Source organism: Crocuta crocuta, unplaced genomic scaffold, assembly GCF_008692635.1.
Source record: "Crocuta crocuta isolate KB4526 unplaced genomic scaffold, BGI_CrCroc_1.0 scaffold231, whole genome shotgun sequence".
In the NCBI taxonomy this organism is placed as follows: Eukaryota; Metazoa; Chordata; class Mammalia; order Carnivora; family Hyaenidae; genus Crocuta; species Crocuta crocuta.
Window position 1 is genome coordinate 6,896,860 of NW_027528357.1, and position 20,478 is coordinate 6,917,337.

The window sequence follows — 20,478 nt, forward strand, 5'->3', positions numbered from 1 at the left end:
TATAAATATATATATAATTATATATGTACATTTCTTCTACTTCTAAACACCTACTCTTCAAAGCAAGCATTTGTTAAGTTTGTAGGATGGACTCAAACTGTGCTGTCAGAGAAGCAGAAGACATGATTTCTGCTCTCAAGACACTTCTGGTCAACTAAGAAAACAATACAAAAAAAGGTGAAATGCGGGGGGAATCATTAAACATTAAGCTCTGGTAATAAATACAAATGAAGATCAGCATGGGCTGAGGTCAGGGCAAACTTCCTGGATGACTGGGTTTGAACTGATGCTTAAGTTCATTCCCTCATTCATTCATCCATCATTTATTAAGTACCTACTATGTGTCTTGCACAGTATTGGGCACTGGGAATAAAATGGTGATTGACACGTCCCTTTCTTTAGAGAGTTTACTGTTAGTGTAGATAGCCATGTAAGTAAATAAGCACAATAAAATATCGTACTTGCTTGGATAAAAATATATGGGCAGATAATGAGATAACTAAAGAGTGTAGTCAATTTTATACCTGAGATAAGATGTTTTTAGAGAGTAGGTGGTGAGTGAATTGATTTGGATAAATAAGAAGCCAAAACTAGGGAATAGAGGAGAGGCATTCCATATTAGGAGTTCAATATGAGAAGAGGCATAGTTCACTATGGGTACATCTAGTTGGGTTTTAGCATGTTGAGAGGGAAGTGAGGGCCAGGTCTTGGAGGGCCTGTGTATTCATTAAGAAGTGAAACTTAGAGTAGATAGAGAAGCACCAAAGTCCGAGGATGGAGGGGCACACATCCCCATCCATTCTCTGCTGCCTCCAACCCAGAGGGTGACCTGTAGGGTTAAATCACCAGACTTGCCTGCTTTTTAATTTCCAGATAAGTTCAGCCAGTAGACAGATAGCCCCAGCAGGAGATGGGCAGGAAGAGAGTGAGGTCAAGGTCTTTAATTCTCTGATTTCTTCCCTTGAAGAATCACCAGGAAACAGCTGCGTCTCCCCTTCTCAAGGTGACCTTACTTACATCACTTTCTCCTTCCAGTAACTAGTTGCTTCCCTTGTCCCTACATGTCTGTGGTGGTACTTCTCTGACACTATTCCCGGGTTATCACTGAGCTTCCCCTGCAGCCCCCCCACACCCTTAGTAGTTGTCCTAGTAAATACATCCTCTGCAAATGATCCTCACTTAAAATATGATTTGATTTTAATTTTAAGCAGTAGTGTAAGGAATGGTTTCCTAGAATGGAAGTCAGGGAGCAAAGCAATCAACTAGAAAATTGGCAAAAGTGAGAGATGATGCAGTTGGGAACTTACGGTAGTAGTGAAATAGAAAGGAACTGATTGATACCCGAAGGGGAATGGCATTGAATCGACAGCAGTTAGATGTGAGAGACTAGGACAGGGAGGAGTCCAGGATGACCACCCGGGATTCTCACTTGGGTGCCTACTTGGTTCAAGAAGTAAAAAGATGAGGGGCACCTGGGTGGCTCAGTCAGTTAAGCATCTGACTTCGGCTCAGGTCATGATCTTGTGGCTCGTGAGTTCGATCCCCGTGTTGGGCTCCGTGCTGACAGCTCAGAGCCTAGAGCCTGCTTTGGATTCTGTGTCTCCCTCTGTCTCTCTGTCCTTCCCCCACTTGCACTCTGACTGACTCTGTCTCTCTGTCTCTCTCTCTCTCTCTCTCTCTCTGTCAAGAATAAACATTTCTAAAAATTTTAAGAAGTAAAAAAAAAAAATGAGTTCAGTTTTGCATATGTAAATTTTGAGATCTTTGCAGTAGAGCCATTGGAGATCCGCACCAGGCATGATGTAGCATGATGTGGAATTCAGACTAGGTCTGGCTGGAGGGAAGGTTGGTGTGTTGTCAGCCTTTAGGGGGTCCTTGGAGCCAGGATGACAGAGGGCTCCCCCCAGGAGAGCTGAGAGGGAGAGAAGAAGTAGAATATGGGAGTAAGTTGGTCATGCACAGAACGTAGAATGGCACTAAAAGGATCCATAGTTTTGCACAGACTGAGAAAAAAAGCATGAACAAAAGCAGGAAGGAAGAGAATGATACTGATCTCACAGGTGGTGGGAGAAATGCTTGCAGAGGCAGAGTGGAGCAAGATTATGGAGGGACTTGAAAACTGAGGCAGAGGAGCCTGATTGAGGCTAGAAATTGAAGAGCTATTACACATTTATATATTCTACAAGTGTGCATTGAACACTTAGGTTTTGAGTGAGATGAAATCCATTCAGGTTGTTTTAAGATGAGCAAAGGGATACCACAAGGGCAGAAATGAAAATGACCTTAACACCTGAAGCTTTTTTTTTTTATTATTTTTTAGAGTTTTTATTTATTTTTGAGAGAGAGAGAGACAGAGCATGAACAGGGGAAGGGCAGAGAGAGAGGGAGACACAGTATCTGAAACAGGCTCCAGGCTCTGAGCTGCCAGCACAGAACCCAATGTGGGGCTTGAACTGACGAATCACGAGATCATGACCTGAGCCGAAGTTGGACACTTAACTGACTGAGCCACCCAGGCGCCCCATACCTGAAGCTTTAATACCAGTACAAAGTGATGAGGAGTGAAGCCAGAAGAGTAGCAGTGAGTGCTGAGGGGACAGTGATTGTAAGGGACAAAAGAGCAAGACTTAGAGGGAAATGATAATAGGAGAAGAAATAAAAATGACTCTGAGATTTCCACATTAATTGGTCAGCAGGCAGGTTCAAATCTAAGACCTTTATAAGTTCCATCATGTTTACGATAATGGTGCCCCAGAAAAGTTCTGATTATTCTGAAGGAGCAACTGGCCAGTTAGGTACAATGAAAAATGCAATTTTTCCTGTTTTCAAAACAATAAGGAAACCATTTGTCTCGTGTGAAATAGGATGATTTCAGTTTTGAATCCAGGTCTAGTTAAGTTCAAGGATGGAGTTTCAAAATTGAAACTAATGGTCTGACTGCTTTGTGTTGTATAATCTTAGGTAGGGATATACCTACAGATAATTTATGGTGAAACTCATTATTTTTCGCTAATGATTTTTTGTTGTTGTTCTTTGGCTCTAATCCCTATTCTCTGTGGTTTTATGTTTGAGCCTTTGGGTTGATATTTGTTCTTTACCTTCCTTTTCCCCTTAATTCTGTTTCTACTCCCACCTCCCCAAAACATCATAATTTTAGGAACTAACTAGGAGCCATGTAGGAATTGGATTTTAGCATAGGAAGTGCTGTATTGTCATATGTCAAGTTTGTATTTTTGTTTTTTTAATTACGCTCAAGATTAATGGAAATTTCAAAAACTGGTAATATGAGAGAGAGCAGAAAATTCACAGAAAATAAAATATAAATCAATTATCATAAAAATGAGATCCACCTTTAATAAGAAAAAATGGAATTAAAATGCCAGTAAGGTACTGTTTTTCATCTACCAAATTGGCAGTGATGAAAAATTTGGCAATAAAAGGCTTAGGAACTGTATAAGGAACCACATTATTGGTAGAAGTATAACTAAGCACAATCTCTGTGAAGGTTAGTTCTGCAGTATCTATCAAAAATAAAAATGCACTTACCTTTTGGCACAGCAATTTGACATTTAGGCATTTTCTCACCAGTGTACTTGGATTAAGCATGCATTATGCCTTTGGTACAAGGATATTAACTTCAGCATCACTGGCTGCAAAAGATTGAAATAAATCTGAATATCCATCAGTAGGGGACTGGTTCAATTAGTTATGGCATTTGCTCATGGTAGAATATTGAGCAACTCTTAAAATGAGACAGATTTTAATGGAATGATGAAGTAACTGTACAGAATGCTACCATATGTTTTGAAAAGAGTGGCATTGTGTGTACAGATAGATTTTGTCAGATACTGTCTCTGGATGGATGTGCAAGAGAATGATAGCCCAGCTTCTGCAAAGAGATCTGAGGATAAGATTGGGAAGGAGACTTGCTTTTCACCCTGTACCTCTACCATATGGTATTACGTGAATTTTTTGGCAATTACGTGTATTAAGTAATCTATAAAAGTCTTCACCTTACTCAATAAAAGGGAAGCTAAATTATTCTCAAACACCAACAGTTTTGATAAAGAGTTTAAGTAAATGAGTTTTCATACATTGTGAGTGGAAGTAAACATTTACATAGAGTTTTTAAAGGGCATTATATTGGTTTGTACAGTTTAAAATAATAAATTGCATAGCTTTTACCTGGCAGTCCAACTTTTTACATTTTAATCCTATGGAAACTCTAGCCTGCCTGCATATGTACACATAAAAATACAAGAGAGTTTGTACAGTTAAATCTTGAGCAGAAGTGCAGATTCTTACCAGGTTTATTTGGTTCCTGAAAAATGGCAACTGGTTGATTATTTCTATCACTTGAGAATTGTTCATTCCTTCATATTTGGAAATATCCCATTGGTCTTAAAGTTCAGATATTTGAACCATTTAGATTGTGTTTCATTAGCACAACTGACCTGTTGAAAGCAGTTGATGTTGCTGGTCTGTCTCTGAAAGAGGAAAGAGAAGAAAAGTGAGAAGAATGTATACATTCACTCATTCATCCACTGTTTAATAAGCACCTACTATATACCATGTGTGGTTCGGTGCTGGTGGTACCACACTGAATCACATAGACATGGTCATGGCATTTCAACATTCCAGGCTTCCTTTTTCATTGCCATTTCTGCTCATTTTATCTATCCTAAGGTTACTTTGGTGTCCTGATGCCATTTTTGTCGCTTTTGCTTACTTTTTCATTTTATCACTTTGCACCAGTTTATGCAACTTTTTTCTGCTCCCAGAATGAGGGAAATGCCAGTAGACTGTTGTTCTCTTGCCTTATGGTACCACAGATGGGTACTAGAGAGGCCTCCGCTCTCTTTCCATTTCTTTTTATTTACACACATAAAGTTGTCCACTGTGCCGAAGGGGTGGCGAACAGTAAAACCTTAGCTCTAAAAGAAGATTTACCACACAGTGTGCTCATTATCAGCAGTGATGGAGACCAGAGAAGCACGAAGCATAGGGAGCCCCATCTTCACCAATGGCATGGAACTTCTTTCCCACTGATCATCTACCTTAACTTCCCAGTCAGTAACAAACATGACAGACTTGACTTTGACCACCTCTGACTTTGCCTGTTAATTTCTATACATCTCAGCATTATTGCTTTCTCTTCTTAGTTTGCTTCCATTGTCGTTTCTGACAACTAACTGACCTTTTCCCTACAGGTAAAGGAGAATGTGTTGTAGTATAGCTTCTATAGCATTCTACAGGTCCCTGAAACTTAGATGCCTCCGGGCAGACCTCTGGCCTCTTAGCTGTGCTTCACATCTCATCCATTTTGAGGTCAATCACAGTAATCCTCTTCAAGGACACACCCACAGAAATGGATATTTTCTGGATGACAGTTAGTTCTTCTCAACATATTAATTATGCACTATAGTTTTAGAAGCGTATCGTGAAGGCGGTACAGTTAGTACTTATCTTTGCTTTTTGAATATTATCGTAAATTTGCTTAAGCTGTAATTGACGTGCATGTCATTGGTGTTGAATTTGCTCCTGCAAGTTTCAGGGTTCTGAGACAGAGCACTTCTCACAATGGAGACGTTTTGAAATCGCCAAAGCTGTTGAAAAACAATGCAGTATTCCTTCCTCTCCAAGACCCACGTTTGACAGTAACATCTCAGAACAGATGTTTTGGCAGTCTTCGAATGTTTTTTATTTGGTGGCACAAAGACTCTGTTATTCATGAAATGGTCTGTTAAAAAATTAGTTCCTTCGTGTGGGGGTTGTGGGAATATGTGCTACGTGAATCGATTTCACATTTTGACAGGGCCTGGCTTGTTCACTCTTTAGACTGTCTCCAGGCTTTGACTGTGACAGGCCACAGCAGTCACAGGGAATATAGTAACACAAGAGCTCAGCATCTTTCCCAGAGTACTTAAAGCTGACTCATCTGCAAGCGTCATATTCTTTTGTAAAAGAATAGAAGCTAAGTAAAACTCTGTAGAAAATTGGTCTTATAAAATAGAATGAGAGAATGTAGCCGCTCATGTTCGCTGGTCCTTTGGATTATTCTATTACAGTCCACTTCTGAAGCTCACACTTATTCGTGTTCAATTCCTATTGAAAGGAAGAGCTGCTACTCTGAGATAAACATGGGTCAGCTCGGGGTGCGCACCTGACACAAGGCACCATACAAGAGATCTCAGTGTAACTGTTTATGAATGTTGGGATATGAGGACTGGTCATTGTCATTTTTTAAAAAAAATTTTAACATTTATTAATTTTTTGAGAAACAGAGACACAGAGTATGAATGGGGGAGGGGAGAGAAAGAGGGAGACACGGAATTAGAAACAGGCTCCAGGATCTGGGCTGTCAGTCAGCACAGAGCCCTACGCGGGGCTCGAACTCAGGAAATGTGAGATCATGACATGAGCCGAGGTTGGATGCTTAACTGAGTGAGCCACCCAGGTGCCCCAACATCCGGTCATATTTAGCTGCTATTTTATTTTTATTTTTTCTTTTATCTGTGTATGTTAATTGGTCTCAGAACAGTTTCTTGTAAGTGCCCCCATGTATGTGCATGTGATTCTGAGGTCTTTCTATTCAACAGAGGTGACAAACACAAGTGAGACTAGAAATTGAGAATTTACTCAGCTTGATATTGACACAATAGCCATACCAATTATGATTATTCATTTGGTCCATAAGCCACAATATGTCTGTGGCTGCTAAATAGTATAAGATCACAAGCACAATGGAAGAATAACTAAAGAATTGCTTGAATGACAAGCCCTTAAATTGGGAGAGAAGAAAATGGTGTTAAAGGGATAGAGGTAGTTATGTCAGGAATCCCAGGCGCTGTTATATGAACAAGAATATCAGCAATCATGACAAACAGGGCAAGGAAAACCAAGTCTAAGAGTTCTAAGGCTCAGGGCATCTGGGTGGTTCAGTCAGTTGTGCATCTGACTCTTGATTTCAGCTCAGGTCGTGATCTCACAGTTTGTGGGTTCAAGCCTCACATTAGGGCTCTGTGCTGACAGTGCAGAGCCTGCTTGGGATTCTCTGTCTCCCCTTCTCTCTGCCCCTACCACACGTGCACGCACTCCCTCTCTTAAAATATAAATAAATAAACTCTTTTTTTTAAGTTCTAATGCTCTCATTTCATGAGTGGAAACATCCTCTCTTGTCAGGAATTACATTTTTTTCCCTGTGAGTACTCTGTCACTTGATAGAGGACTTGAACAGTATCTGCAATGACAGTTTTGTTTTGTTTTGAGAGAGGGGGGTGGTGAGGCAGAGGGAAAGGGGAAGAGAGAGAATCTCTCAGCACGGAGCCCATCACAGGCTTGATCTCACAACCCTGAAATCCTGACCTGAGCTGAAATCAAGAGTCAGATGCTTACCTGACTGCCCCACCCAGGCGCCCCTGCAAGCACAGTTTTAAAGGAAGGCAGAGATGTTCTGGACCCGCACCTTCGAATACAGACACTACGAGCCACATGGGACTGCTGAGTGCTTGCAGTGTGGCTGCTGTGACCTGGGGTGTGCCGCAGCATAAAACATACACAGGATTTTAAAGACTTAATGCAAATAATAATAATAAATAATAATGGTAAAGACAGTGCAAAAGAATGTTAAACATCTCATTAATGATTCTTATATTTAGATGCATTGGTATGTAATTAAAATTAATTTCACCTCGTTTTACTTTTTTTACGTGGCTACTAGGAAATGCATAATTGCCTATGCGTCTCATGCTCTGTTTCTGTCAGGCAGCACTATTCTAAATGTGTCGTCTGATGCAGAAGTGGGAGGAGCAGTGACAGTCCTTGTCCTATGAAAGCTTTTCTGAAGGGACAGAATGGAATTCAGTGGAAGCCTGTGTGCTTTCAGATAATCTCTGAGCTCAGAGATTGAACATCAGCAGACCACTGTTTGTTGGACTGTTTGGTATACACACAGCCTCCCCTCCCCCATCCTAGGAAAATTTTTCTAAAATATTGATCACAAATTTAAAATAAATTATTTCATACCCATAGAAAGATGAGATCATTAGTAGGTTTTCATAAACTATATCTGGTTTAATGGTAGATAGTTTGGATTTTGTTTAGGTTACAAATCTACAATGCCTTATTCTTCTAATGCATTATTACAGAACTTGGAAATGTTGGCAGAAATTGGGGTCTATGTTAGATGGTTATGGACATTCTAAGTGGACCTATAAATTTGGATTCTCCCTGAAAACTACTTTTGTGCCCCAGTATATCACATTCCAATGCTCAAAGATTGTCTGTCCCATCCCAGAAGATAATTTAAAGTGCTTACTAATCTCTACTTTGGTTGGATTGGTCCCTGAAAAGTATTACTTGAGGTTCTGTACACTACTCAGATATTTTTTTTATTTTTATTTATTTTTATTTTTATTTATTTCTAGGGGGGAGAGAGAGAGAGAGAGAGAGAGAGCGTGAATAGGGGAGGGGCAGAGAGGGAGGGAGACACAGACTCCGAAACAGGCTCCAGGCTCTGAGCTGGCTGTCAGCACAGAGCCCGACACGGGGCTCGAACCCACGAACCGCGAGATCATGACCTAAGCGAAAGTCGGACGCTTAACTGACTAAGCCACCCAGGCGCCCCTACTCAGATATTTTTTAAGTAGACTGATAACATGCCATTCTTTCTCTGATGAGTGAAAACATTCAGCTAATGTTCAGAAGTAGGCAAGTCTTGTTTATAGTCATGCAGAGTTCACCTTTTATGTAGGACTTTGAAAACCTGCAGTTACTAATGTGTTACTTCATTGTTTGCTGGTCCTGGGACTAATCTTCTGTCTTTTGTTCAGTGAACATTTATTAAGCACCTAATGCATGCAAGGGGTTGTGCTTTCCTTAGACATGTTGAATTTGGCTCTATTAGACTTCCAAGTATAAATATCCAAGAGACCCTTAAATACGTGTCTTTAGAAGTTAAAAGAAATTTGGACTACAACGAATATGTTTATTATATATTTATACAGCCTTTTTCACAAGAAAAATACAAATACTTCACTGATCTCCAAAGAAATGCAGATTACAGGCAAAAGATGCTTTTTAATGCATACTAAATTTTCTCACTTAAAGAATACTCACTTTAAGTGTATTCTTAAATATAAATTGGTTTAGGTATTTTGGAAAGCCAGATAGCCAGGTATTTTAAACACAAAGAATTGTGTGATACCCTTTGATTTAATAATCCTGCTCTGGAAAATGTATCCCACAAAAGTAAGGCAAAAGGAGAAAACATCTCTGTGCATCTTGAGAACAAGAAAGGGACCCAAGGGCTGCTAATTGGATATTTATGCTAAGTACTTAAAATCATCTCTGTTAACCTTCACTGCAGCCGTCCGAAGTGCCCCCACTTTATGGGTGAGAAAACAAGGCTCAGACGGATTAGTAATTTGTCAGTACTCTAAAACTCGTAAGTGGCAGAATTTGTACTTAAGTCAGTCCTAGCCTAACTCAGACTAAGAACATGAAAATAGTTAAATCCATTTTGAAATGCTGTGCAAACATCATTAATGTAGTTGTGTCAGGGATTTTAAGAATATATAGGAAAGAACAGAGATTAAACTGGAGATACTTCAAAATAAGAATTTGTACAAGGAGGGGCGCCTGGGTGGCTCAGTCGGTTAAGCGTCTGACTCTTGATTTAGGCTCAGGTCATGATCTCATAATCATGAAATCAAGCCCCACATCAGGCTCTATGCTGAGTGTGGAGCCTGCTGAAGATTCTCTCTCTCTTAAAAAAAATTGTTACAAATACTAAGTAGAATAGAGACAAAGGAAAAGGTTGCTTTATTGTGGTGGCATAATTTGTTTAAACAAGTGGTATTGATATTGCTGTAATTTTTAAAATTCTGTTGTTTTTTTTGTGAATGTAATCTAACATATATATATATAATATATAACCTAACATACTTTAGTGTATAATCTAGTATTTTTCAACTGTATTTTCGAATATTTTATTCATATCCCTACATATTTCTTTTTTAAAAAAAGATTTTAATGTTTATTTATTCTTGAGAGAGAGAGAGAGACAGAGCATGCGTGGGGGAGGGGCAGAGCGAGAGAAGGAGACACAGAATCCGAATCCGAAGCAGGCCTCAGGCTGCGAGCCATCAGCACAGAGCCCGGTGCAGGGCTGGAACTCATAAACCGCAAGATCATGACCTGAGCTGAAGTCAGACACTTAACCGACTGCATCACCCAGGCGCCCCTACCCCTAAATATTTCTAAAAGGTGTATGAGCTCTTACATCGTAACTAAGTGCTTTCTCTACATTGTCATCATCACCCACCCCTTAACTCCTGAAAAGTCTCCGTCATAGGTCCCTCACCAGCAAAATCCCTATGTCCTTACAGTTTTCTCTGAAATTACTTGTATCTTGTTAAACCCTAATCTGGCTGTACCCTGAAAACACCACTTCCCTGAAGCCCTCTCATGTGGCAGCTCTGTTTTTTGCCCCAGAGTTGAGAGGAGTGTTTTCTGTGTTCTTCGGTGATCTCGACCATTCTAATTCCTCCTCCCTAGAAACTCTCAGCTTTAATCTCTCGTCCTCAGACTGTCTCACCCACTACCCCATCCGTGTTACAGTGCTCTACCATGCCTAGGATCCCTCCCTCATTTCTCCGTAATTTTCACTCCTGGCTCACTGCCATTCTCTCCAGCATCACTTCTCTCTTCATTCTTGGGATTTCAATGCATACGTATACCATCCTGCTAATACCCCTGGCCTCTTGGTTTCTCTAGCTTCTCACCACCTCAACCTGTGCCTCCCATGGTTGCCCCCTAGACTGGGTCATCACCAACAACTGCCTGCTTCCATTATCTTCCCATGCCTTCCACTCTGACTGCTCCTCTGCCTGGCTCTTGAGCTCACTCCCTCCAGGATTTAGAAATTGACTCCATCAGAACCCACTATCCATTGATTCCACTACTTTTTACCCTCATTCCTCCCTCCCAAGATGTTGGATCTAGCTCAAGTTCCACAGACAGATACTACATTCGCTCCCTTGCGTACATCTTGGCTCCTCGGTGCCTCTTTCGTGTCTCATGCTCACTTGGCAGTTTTACAGCCCTGGCTGAGTCCAAGTCTCTGCCCACTTTGGGGCTGGCCCCTGTGCGTTGCACACTGTCTGGAGAAAAACATACAACTGTACTGTTTGATTTCACTTCTAATTCATGACTCTGAACCTCGAGTGGGAACTTAGGCTGTCCAACAGTCGTGGTGTATCATTCACTCTCAGTGGACTTTTCTATGGTCCCCCCCTCTTTCCTTAGCCCTCCCATGCCTCCTCTCTCAATCTTATTCTCACCTGATGCCTTCCTTCTGACTTTTGCTGGAAATATGGAAGCAATAAAAAGGAACTTCTACCCATGAACTTCTACAGGTGGGCTCCTGCTGTGGCCTAGCCCCTCCACTCCTGTACCCAGGGACATAGTCCGGCAATTTCTTCCTCATCGGCTTGTCCCTCCGTTGGTCATTCCCATCAGCATCCATCATACTAAGGAAAATAAAAACATTCCCTCGATCCCATTCCACGTGTCCCCTTTTAACTGCCACTCCACGTCTTCTCTCCTTCATAGCAAAACTCCCCAAACAGCACCTGCCATCCATTCCTGTTATTCCCACTCCTCCCTTCTCTTAAATCCACCTGTCAGGCTTTAGCTCAACCATTCCACTACTCCTGTCAAATACCCCGTTAAATACAAGTTGCTAAAGCTGACCGTTGCCAGCCCTCATTTCAGAGTCCTATGAACAGCATGTGACATCGCTCTCGCTCTTGAAGTGCTCGAATCATGGCTTTTAGAATGTACTCCTTCTGGATCTGCCTCTTACTCCCCCGGCCAGCCCTTCTTAGTCTTCTGGGTCTCAAACTTTAGACCTCTTCTCTGTCTATACTTAAGCCTGTGCTCATTATCATTAAAGTGCTATGGCTCTAAAGCTCAGTGTGCTGATGACCCCTGGTCATCTCCAGCCCGACCTCTCTCTGAGTGCCACACTTACACGATCATCATTGAACTTCTGGGATATCTCTGTTTATATGTCTAATAGACATCCCAGACTGAACTCCTGATCCTGCCCCTCCCCCTCCAAACCAGCTTCCTTCAGCTGCTCAGGCCACATTCATAACGCTTTCCCACCGTTCCCAACCCCCTGGCATCTCACACCTGGATTATTACAGGAGCCTTCTAACTGCTGTCTCAGCCTCTACCCTTTGCACTTCTACAGTGTGTTCTCAAAACAGCAACCAGAGTGGCCCTTCCAGAGCATCGGATAGATCACCTCTTCATGCACACCCCCTGGCGGCTCTCCATCCCACTCACATAAAGAGCTGCAAGTCTTCAAAGCTGTACACAGTCTGGCCACCTCTTTCTCTGACTCTCTCATCCCTCTCACCTTTTACTCCAGTCCGGCCACGCTGGCAGCATGCCAAGCGGGCAGCCACCCATCCATCTTTAGGCCTTTGTGTAGGCTATGGTTAAAATTCTGAGAACACACCTTCTCAGCCATACCTGCGCTGGTCACCTTGCACTCTCTGTCCCCCTCACCTGGCCCTACCCTGACCTATTACATACCCTCGTCAATTTTTAAAAATTTTTTTTGTGTGTGTTTTTTATTTTTTGAGAGTCAGAGAGAGACAGCGCAAGCAGGGGAGGGTCAGAGAGAGAGGGAGACACAGAATCTGAAGACAGGCTCCAGGCCCTGAGCTAGCTGTCAGCATAGAGCCCGATGTGGGGCTCGAACCCACCAACCGCGAGATCATGACCTGTTCCGAAGTTGGGCGCCCAACCGACTGAGCCACCCAGACATCCTACATACCCTCGTTATTTATTGGGTTTATCATTGTCTCCTGCTACAATGTAAGATTTAGGAGGACAGAGATTTTCACCTGGTCTCCTTATTGACTTCTCTCCAGCATCTAGAGTAATGCCTCCACCATAGATGCTAAAAAAAAGACAAAAGTCTTGAGAGTCTGAATGAAAGTTTCCCAGTTTCTGCCTGGTGTCCTGTAGACACAAGCTGAGAGATCCGCCTCATTATAGCTTTTAAATTCCTTTTCAAGTTTCTCAAGTGTTATATTGTAAACAGCATTCAGAAAATGACTGCTAAGAACACTTGTGTCGTTGGCTTGATTACATATGGTCTTTTATTCTAAACTGAAAACAACTCCTAGAATGAAACAGAAGTATCGTAAATATTGAAACTATATATACAGTGATAGAGCCTTGACATTTTTAGGAATACATTCAAAGTTCTTCACAAATCCCCCAAATTATGGATACCACAATGGTATATTCTACTCTCATGAACTTCATACAGAACAGTAAAAAAGGAAGAAGGAAGCCACATGTTGCTCCAGATGCCAGCTGGCTCCTCTCCAGGCTTAGTCGTTGGAAGGAGACTCACCCCCTGACCCAGCCTGGCTCTGCTCAGGCTTCACACTTGTGCTGCAGGAACACCATGAATTACAGCGGCTCAGGCGCCCCGGCTTCGCCCACATAGTGCTGAAACCAAGGATATCAGTTCTGTGAGAGCCAAAGGTCCACTATGTTTGTCCCACTTGGAAACCTTTTAAATACCAATTAAAAAAAAAAATTAGTTCCCCTGGGTCCATCGGCCTTCCTTTTAGAATATGGCCTGTGTGGGTGTTAATTATAACTAAATGACAAGGTGTGGTTACTGTTAAAAACAAAATAAGCAATCATTTGTAACAGAGTAAGTTTTCTCTTTGAGTTCAAATTACCAATAAGCATCCATTCAGTTTGATTTTGGTCATCTGGTAATAAACTCTGGATGTGAGCAAAAAATGCAAAAGAAAAAACCATATGTGTCTGTATTCATTTTTAAGCTGATTTTTCAACATATATTCCAGTTCAAGAAAATCTTCTGCCATGGTAACTGTTTCCCCCAACGATAATGATCAGAAGCCTTTGACAAAGAAGAGTGGGAGTAAGAGAGGGGGATACTGTGGCCACGGTGACAGCTGTCCAGCGTAAACATCTCACATCTCTTCCGTTTATCGTGTATTTTAGGGCAATTCAAGCTGCTGGAACAAGACCGAGATATAAAGGAGCCAGTGCAATATTTCAACAGTGTGGAGGAGGTGGCTAAAGCATTTCCTGAACGCGTGTACGTCATGGAGGAAATAACATTCAACGTGAAGGTAGTTCTAGAAGAAACAAATATTTATCCTCCCTGAAATAAGTTAACTTTCAGGTCATTATGTATACAGTGAGGTCCCCCCTGTGACTCATAGGAGAATTCCGTCTAATAAATTAGTGTCAGTGGCCAAAACCGGTCTTTTTAAGAACGGCATGTGTTGTAATTGACCTAACTCTCCAACAGGTTATTATGTTAACATTATCTTTTGCTAGAACAACTGTCAAGGCAGATCAAAAGATTTTTTTTTTTAATTTGGACTTTATTCTCTAATATGTAACAGTTGTTTGGCCAGCTCTTGTGTGAGGCTGGATGCTCCCCTGTGGGAGCAAGCAAAAGGCAAATGACAATGCTAATATTGAGTACTTACTTAAAGAAAGAGAGAAACTTCCAGAGCATGCACTGACATCAGCTTATATTCATTCCATTCTTTGTAGTCTATCTATATGAGTACACAGAGGGAAAATCGATACCTAGAATATTGCCCAGTATGTATTTGTTGGTGTTTGGTCATCAGAGAAACACCAAATATGTTTACTGTGCTGTGTTTGTTTTGCATCCTTAAAGGGACAGCTCTGTCCCCTGGTGCATAATGAGCAAGCTCCTTTGATTAGACTTACTGTTGAAGAGGGACTAACCAGAGAATCATTGCCACCAAGGCCCAACCTTACTGCCTGTAAATCCATTGTATTTTCTTCAAACACACACACACAAGTTTGCTATAACATTCTATTTGCTACAACATTCTAGAAAGTGTTCACATTGAAAGCATTAACCTCATGTCAGCAGGAAGTCCAACTAAGTCATGTTCTGTAAACATTTCAATATTTGGGGGCAAGATGCCTGTTTGTTAGAAATCCACTCTATGTGAAAAACAGACTGCAGGGTATCTTAGTCCAGGAATGCAGCAGTGACTCTGTGGGTGAGTCATTCCACCCACACTCCTCAGGCAAGAGGGGAAATGCCTAAACCAGCCTCCTTATTGGAGCAGTGCTTCTACCCATTGGATCGACTAAACCAAGTCATTCTTCTAATTCTAAAATAGAGCTGCTAGTCTACTTTCTTTGGCTTTAGTATTAAAATGGGTAAATTTTGTGTTCTGTTAAATTCGTTACAAGCTAAATTATGCTTGTATTCAAAAATATTTATAACTTTTAAGTCTTTGAGTAACTCAGTCTATGAATCTTCAAAACAAGTTGAACTTACATGGAAGATTTATGAGAACATGTTCGTTTTTAAACATACCAAGACTCATTGGTCAGGAGTTCGTCAAATCCAATTTGATTCTTGTCTCGATAAGATTTAAGTCTTTCCTTAACACTTACATTTAAAATTACCTAAATGGAAAAAAAAAAATATTTAGAAAGGAAAGTTAGTACTTTTAAGCTCTTTTCTGAAAGCAGTGCATTTGCTGGTAATCATGAGAAATCAAGCATAAAAATTTGTTTTGATTTTTTTTAGGATTTTTTCAAGTATTAAAATTTAACATTCAGTCTTTTGTGGCATATTGTTCTTATAAAAGATTTTTTTAAATGCCTCTAGCAGCTGTTTTTTATGTGTGAATTTGTATGAAATCAGCAATGATTGAAAGAATAATACTGAAATCAATACAGTTTGATGGGTTTTTTTCTACAGAATACCATGATTGACTCTGTTTATTCAAACATATGTAATAGAGATGCCATTTAAAAATTCAGCACAGCAGTATGAATCTATTTAATGCAACTGACCTGTACACTTAAAAATGGTTAAGATGATAAATTTTATGTTGTGTATATTTTATCACAGTTTTTCTAATAAAGCCCCCAGAAAAAGGTTATGGGCACAGACAAATGGGTAAGTGTATGGAATTCAAACTCACAGCATCCACAGAGCTGCCTGGACTTGGGCTGAGTTCCTGTGCTCTGCATACATGAATATTTAATACCTCTAGTCTATTACTTACAAAGTTTTAAGATGCTATCATATCCATCCACCATTAATCATTAAGACATCATTCAATTATATTCAAAGAAGAATTGATCAAGGAACCTCAGGAAATTTGCACAAAGAAATACACAGAAGTCTGTGTGTGCTAAGTGAATAAACACCCAAGTAAATAAATAAACCAAGGAGATTTGTGGAAAAGAGGTCTGAATACTACTTGGACCCCCAAAAATAAAGTGTTGGAAGTCATGGTCTTTAAGAACTGATCATAATGTGTATATGCCTGTGTACAGTACTTAATGTGAGAGCTAAGTGGGGGTAAGGAAATGGTGTGCCTGGTTACTACTTTGCCGAGAGAGGGAGAAAAATAATAAAAAAGAGTACAAGAGGGATGCCTGGCTGGCTCAGTCAGTAGAGTATGCAATTCTTGATCACAGGGTCATGAGTTCAAAGCCCATGCTGGGTATAGAGATTACTTTAAAAAATAGCAGCAGTACAATGTACTCATAAATACATCGTTATAAATAGTATGAAATATATAATGTTAAATATTATATAAATATAGATGTTATCCAGAAAGCAATTTTTTAAGTGATAATTCAGACCTCCTTGCAAATCTTCACCCTCTACTCTCCACTTCATATCCAGCATACATTACACCAAGAAAATAAACAGCTCAAGAAGTGACTTACAGTTAAGAATTGGTGGCTAACTGGCATCTTGAGAGTCAAAAGACACAATTATTATTTTAAATAAAGAAATAGAAATGTTTGTATATAGTCATACATACTTATAATAACATATAAATGAAACATAATAAGAATATGGAGTAGAATAGAGGTAAAAAAAAATAATAACTGTAGTGTTATTACTTTCGAGACTGTAGCAGAATTTTAACAAAAATTGAATGGACATGATTAGTACTCTGCACAAATTTATTTAAATTTAAGCGATTCCTGGGGCATCTGGGTGGCTCAGTCCAACTGAGCAACTCAACTTCGGCTCACGTCATGATCTCACTGCTCGTGAGTTCAACACCCCCACCCCCACCACATCAAGCTCTGTGCTGATAGCTCAGAGCCTGGAGACTGCTTCGGATTCTCTGTCTCCCTCTCTCTCTGCATATCCCCTGCTCATGCTCTCCCTCTCTCTCAAAAATGAATAAATGTTTTTAAAAAATTTAAACTAAGCCATTCCTGGGGCTCCTGTGTGATTCAGTTGGTAGAATATGTGACTCTTGATCTCAGGATTGTTAGTCTGAGCTCCATGTTAGGCATAGAGATTACTTTTAAAAAATTAAAAATAAGCCATTCCTTTTATCATAAAATTGTCTTTGTTTTAAGATTTGTTTTTAAAGTTTATTTACTTATTTTGGGGGGTGGGGCAGAGAGACAATTCCATTCAGGCTCTTCAGTGTCAGCGCGGAGCCCAATGTGGGACTCTACTCGGGACCATAATATCATGACCTGAGCTGAAGTCCAGGGTTGGACGCTTACATGCTGTCTCTTTCTCTCTCTCTCTCTCTCAGAAATAAAAAATTAGAAAAAAAGCGGCGGGGTTGGGGGGGACAGGGGTGGGGTGCCTGGGTGGCTCAGTTGGTTAAGCTCCGACTTCGGCTCAGGTCATGATCTCATGATTCATGGGTTCGAGCCCCGCCTCAGGCTCTGTGCTGACAGCTAGCTCAGTGCCTGGAGCCTGCTTCAGATTCTGTATCTCTCTCTCTCTCTGACCCTTCCTTGCTCACGCTGTATCTCTCTCTCTCTCAGAAATAAATAAAACTTTTTTTAAATAAAAAAGAGTTGGACGCTTAACCGACCGAGCCACCCAGGCACCCCAAAATTAAATGTTTTCAAAAGATGCCTTGATATGTTTGAAATTATCTGCCTGATTGCCCCATCATTGATTAGCCGCATGAAATGAATTAATATATATTAAATATTTAATTCTTTAAACAGCAAATGTATTTTGAGCACTTCCTGCATGTCTAGGCACTGGGAATAAATAATAAATATGAAAACACTGGAGATTATGGTCAGTTGAAGTGGCAGACAATATATGTACAAGTACAAATACTACCTCCAGATAAAGGGATCAAGGAGACAACTGGATGTACAGGTTTGGAGCTTGGGGGAAGGAATGGCTTGGAGTATATACTTGTGGCTCAAAAGTTCCTCAATGACTTTTAAAGCCATAAGGCTAGTTGAGTTCACCTACATCAGGGGTGATTTTTTTTCCTCCCAGGGACATTCGACAATGTCAGATACAGTTTTGATTGGGAAAGGTGAGTGCTCCTGACTTCTAACAGGTAGAGGACAGGGATGCTGCTAAAAACCCTACAAGGCATAGGGCAGCTCCACATCAAAGAATGATCTAGCCCAAAATGTCAGTAGTGCCAAAGCTAAGAAATTCTGATCTAGAGACTAGATAAAGAAGAGAGGAGGCCAAGGACTGAGCCCGGGAACACCCCAGCATTGAGGTCCAGGAAAGATTGCAAGGAGTAACAACAAGATAGTAAGGTGGTGGAGCACGTGGATGGATGTTCCAGAAGCCAGTGACAAAAAGTGTTTCAAAAAGGAAGCGGCAACAGTGTCAAATGTTACTTAGTGATTGGATTAGAGGACTGGGAGCTCACTGTTAAATCCAGCAAAATGGTAGCCTTTGGTAGCCTTGACAGGAAGAAAATAACACTCAGTTCAGAGACCCAGAAAGTAAGTTTACCAGGGAAGTATAGTAGCATGGTCCCAGAGTTTTGTCAAGGAATAAATTTCAAGTGAGGTTACTTAACACCAACGGTTTTATTCCAGCCATCTTTGGCTTCCAGGACGCAGATACAGAGTAGACAGAGTGTTAGTTTAATCAGAGCTGGGACTGTACTGGGTGAGTGTAACAGAAATTAGAAAAGTGTGGATGAAGTACGTCCTAGAGTGATAGAGAGTGATGAGCCATAGACTCCTCACTGGATAAAACAGTGTAAATACAAGAAGCATAACGCCAATGAAAACTAGAGGTCCTCATGGGATTAAGGAATTTCTGAACTGGTTAAGAAAGTGATATGCAAAATTGGAGTGGTGATAGAATATAAAATACTTGAAATTGGGGGCACCTATGTGGCTCAGGAGGTTGAACACCCAACTCTTGATTTTGGTTCAGGTCATGATCTAATGGTTTGTGGGCTCGAACCCTGTGCTTTTAGCGTGGAACCTCCTTGGGATTTTCTCTCTCCCTCTCTGCCCCTCCCCTGCTCACATACACTCTCTCTCACTCTCATAAATAAATAAACTTTAAATAATAAATAAAATACTTGAAATTGAACTTTAGGTGGCAATACCAAATAGGAAATGACAGAAGTAGCTAGTTTTTCAAACCTAAGTATGTCCATTTGAGCGTCCAGCTAAGGTGATAGGAACAGAAAAGGGGAGATGAAGGGCACCTGGGTAACTCAGTCAGTTAAGCATTCAGCTTCAGCTCAGGTCATGAACTTGCAGTTCATGAGTTTGAGCCCCACATTGGGCTCTCTGCCATCCGCACAGAACCTACTTCAGATCCTCTGCCTTCCTCTCTCTCTCTGCTCCTCTCCCATTTGAACGCACACACACATATCCACTCTGAAAAATAAATAAACTTAAAAAAAAAAAAAGAAAAATTACGGTCAAGGAAATGAAAGACTATGTGGACAGGTAACCTGCTTATTCATTATTTGTGTACACTGGCTCCAATCTCTCTAAATCTAATGACATTCAGTATTTAAAAAAANGCCTTCGAGTAAGGCACCTGTTTTGCAAATAAAGTTTTATTGGGACACAGCCACTGTGTCCATATATATGTTCAGCCTCTGTGGCTGCTTCCACGATACAGCAGCAGAGTTGAGTAATTGTAGCAGAGACCATATGGCATACAAGCCTAAAATTATTACTGTCTGGCCCTATAAGAAAAAGTTTGCCAACCTCTGATTCAGAACATAAAATCATACTAAAATTAAGTTTCCCATAAAAAAAAAAAATTCCCAGCACAGATTATTTCACTCACTCTTTATTTAGTACTTTGTACCCTGGACTTTGTATTAAAAACTCAGTACATAGTAACTGTTGTTGTTTCAAAATACCCCTTCACCTCAGATACTTCTTTGGAAGCTTATTATGCCAGTACCCAGTGAATTATTTCAAATGTCTTCCAGCCTTTTGAACTCAGCCCAATAATGATGAAAAATTTTCCCACACATATACTTTATGCCATCAAAATAATGACTAACAAATTCAGTCTTAATTTCAGTTCTGTCTTTACTGAGACATAAGCAGAGGGAAGAAAAGATGGCCTTCAATTTGGCATTGGGTAACTTGCCACTCTCTAAGTGTGGAAGAGAC

At 40.6% G+C, this 20,478-nt stretch overlaps 1 protein-coding gene across 1 annotated transcript in view; it reads left to right on the plus strand.

The window, feature by feature from the left end:
- The window catches only part of GAREM1 (GRB2 associated regulator of MAPK1 subtype 1), a 237,222-nt gene that overhangs the window by 186,341 nt on the left and 30,403 nt on the right, over positions 1–20,478 (plus strand). The window contains exon 6 of the mRNA XM_077753853.1: positions 14,065–14,195. Coding sequence (XP_077609979.1) covers positions 14,065–14,195 — 131 coding nt within the window. The remainder of the gene's footprint in view (positions 1–14,064; positions 14,196–20,478) is intronic.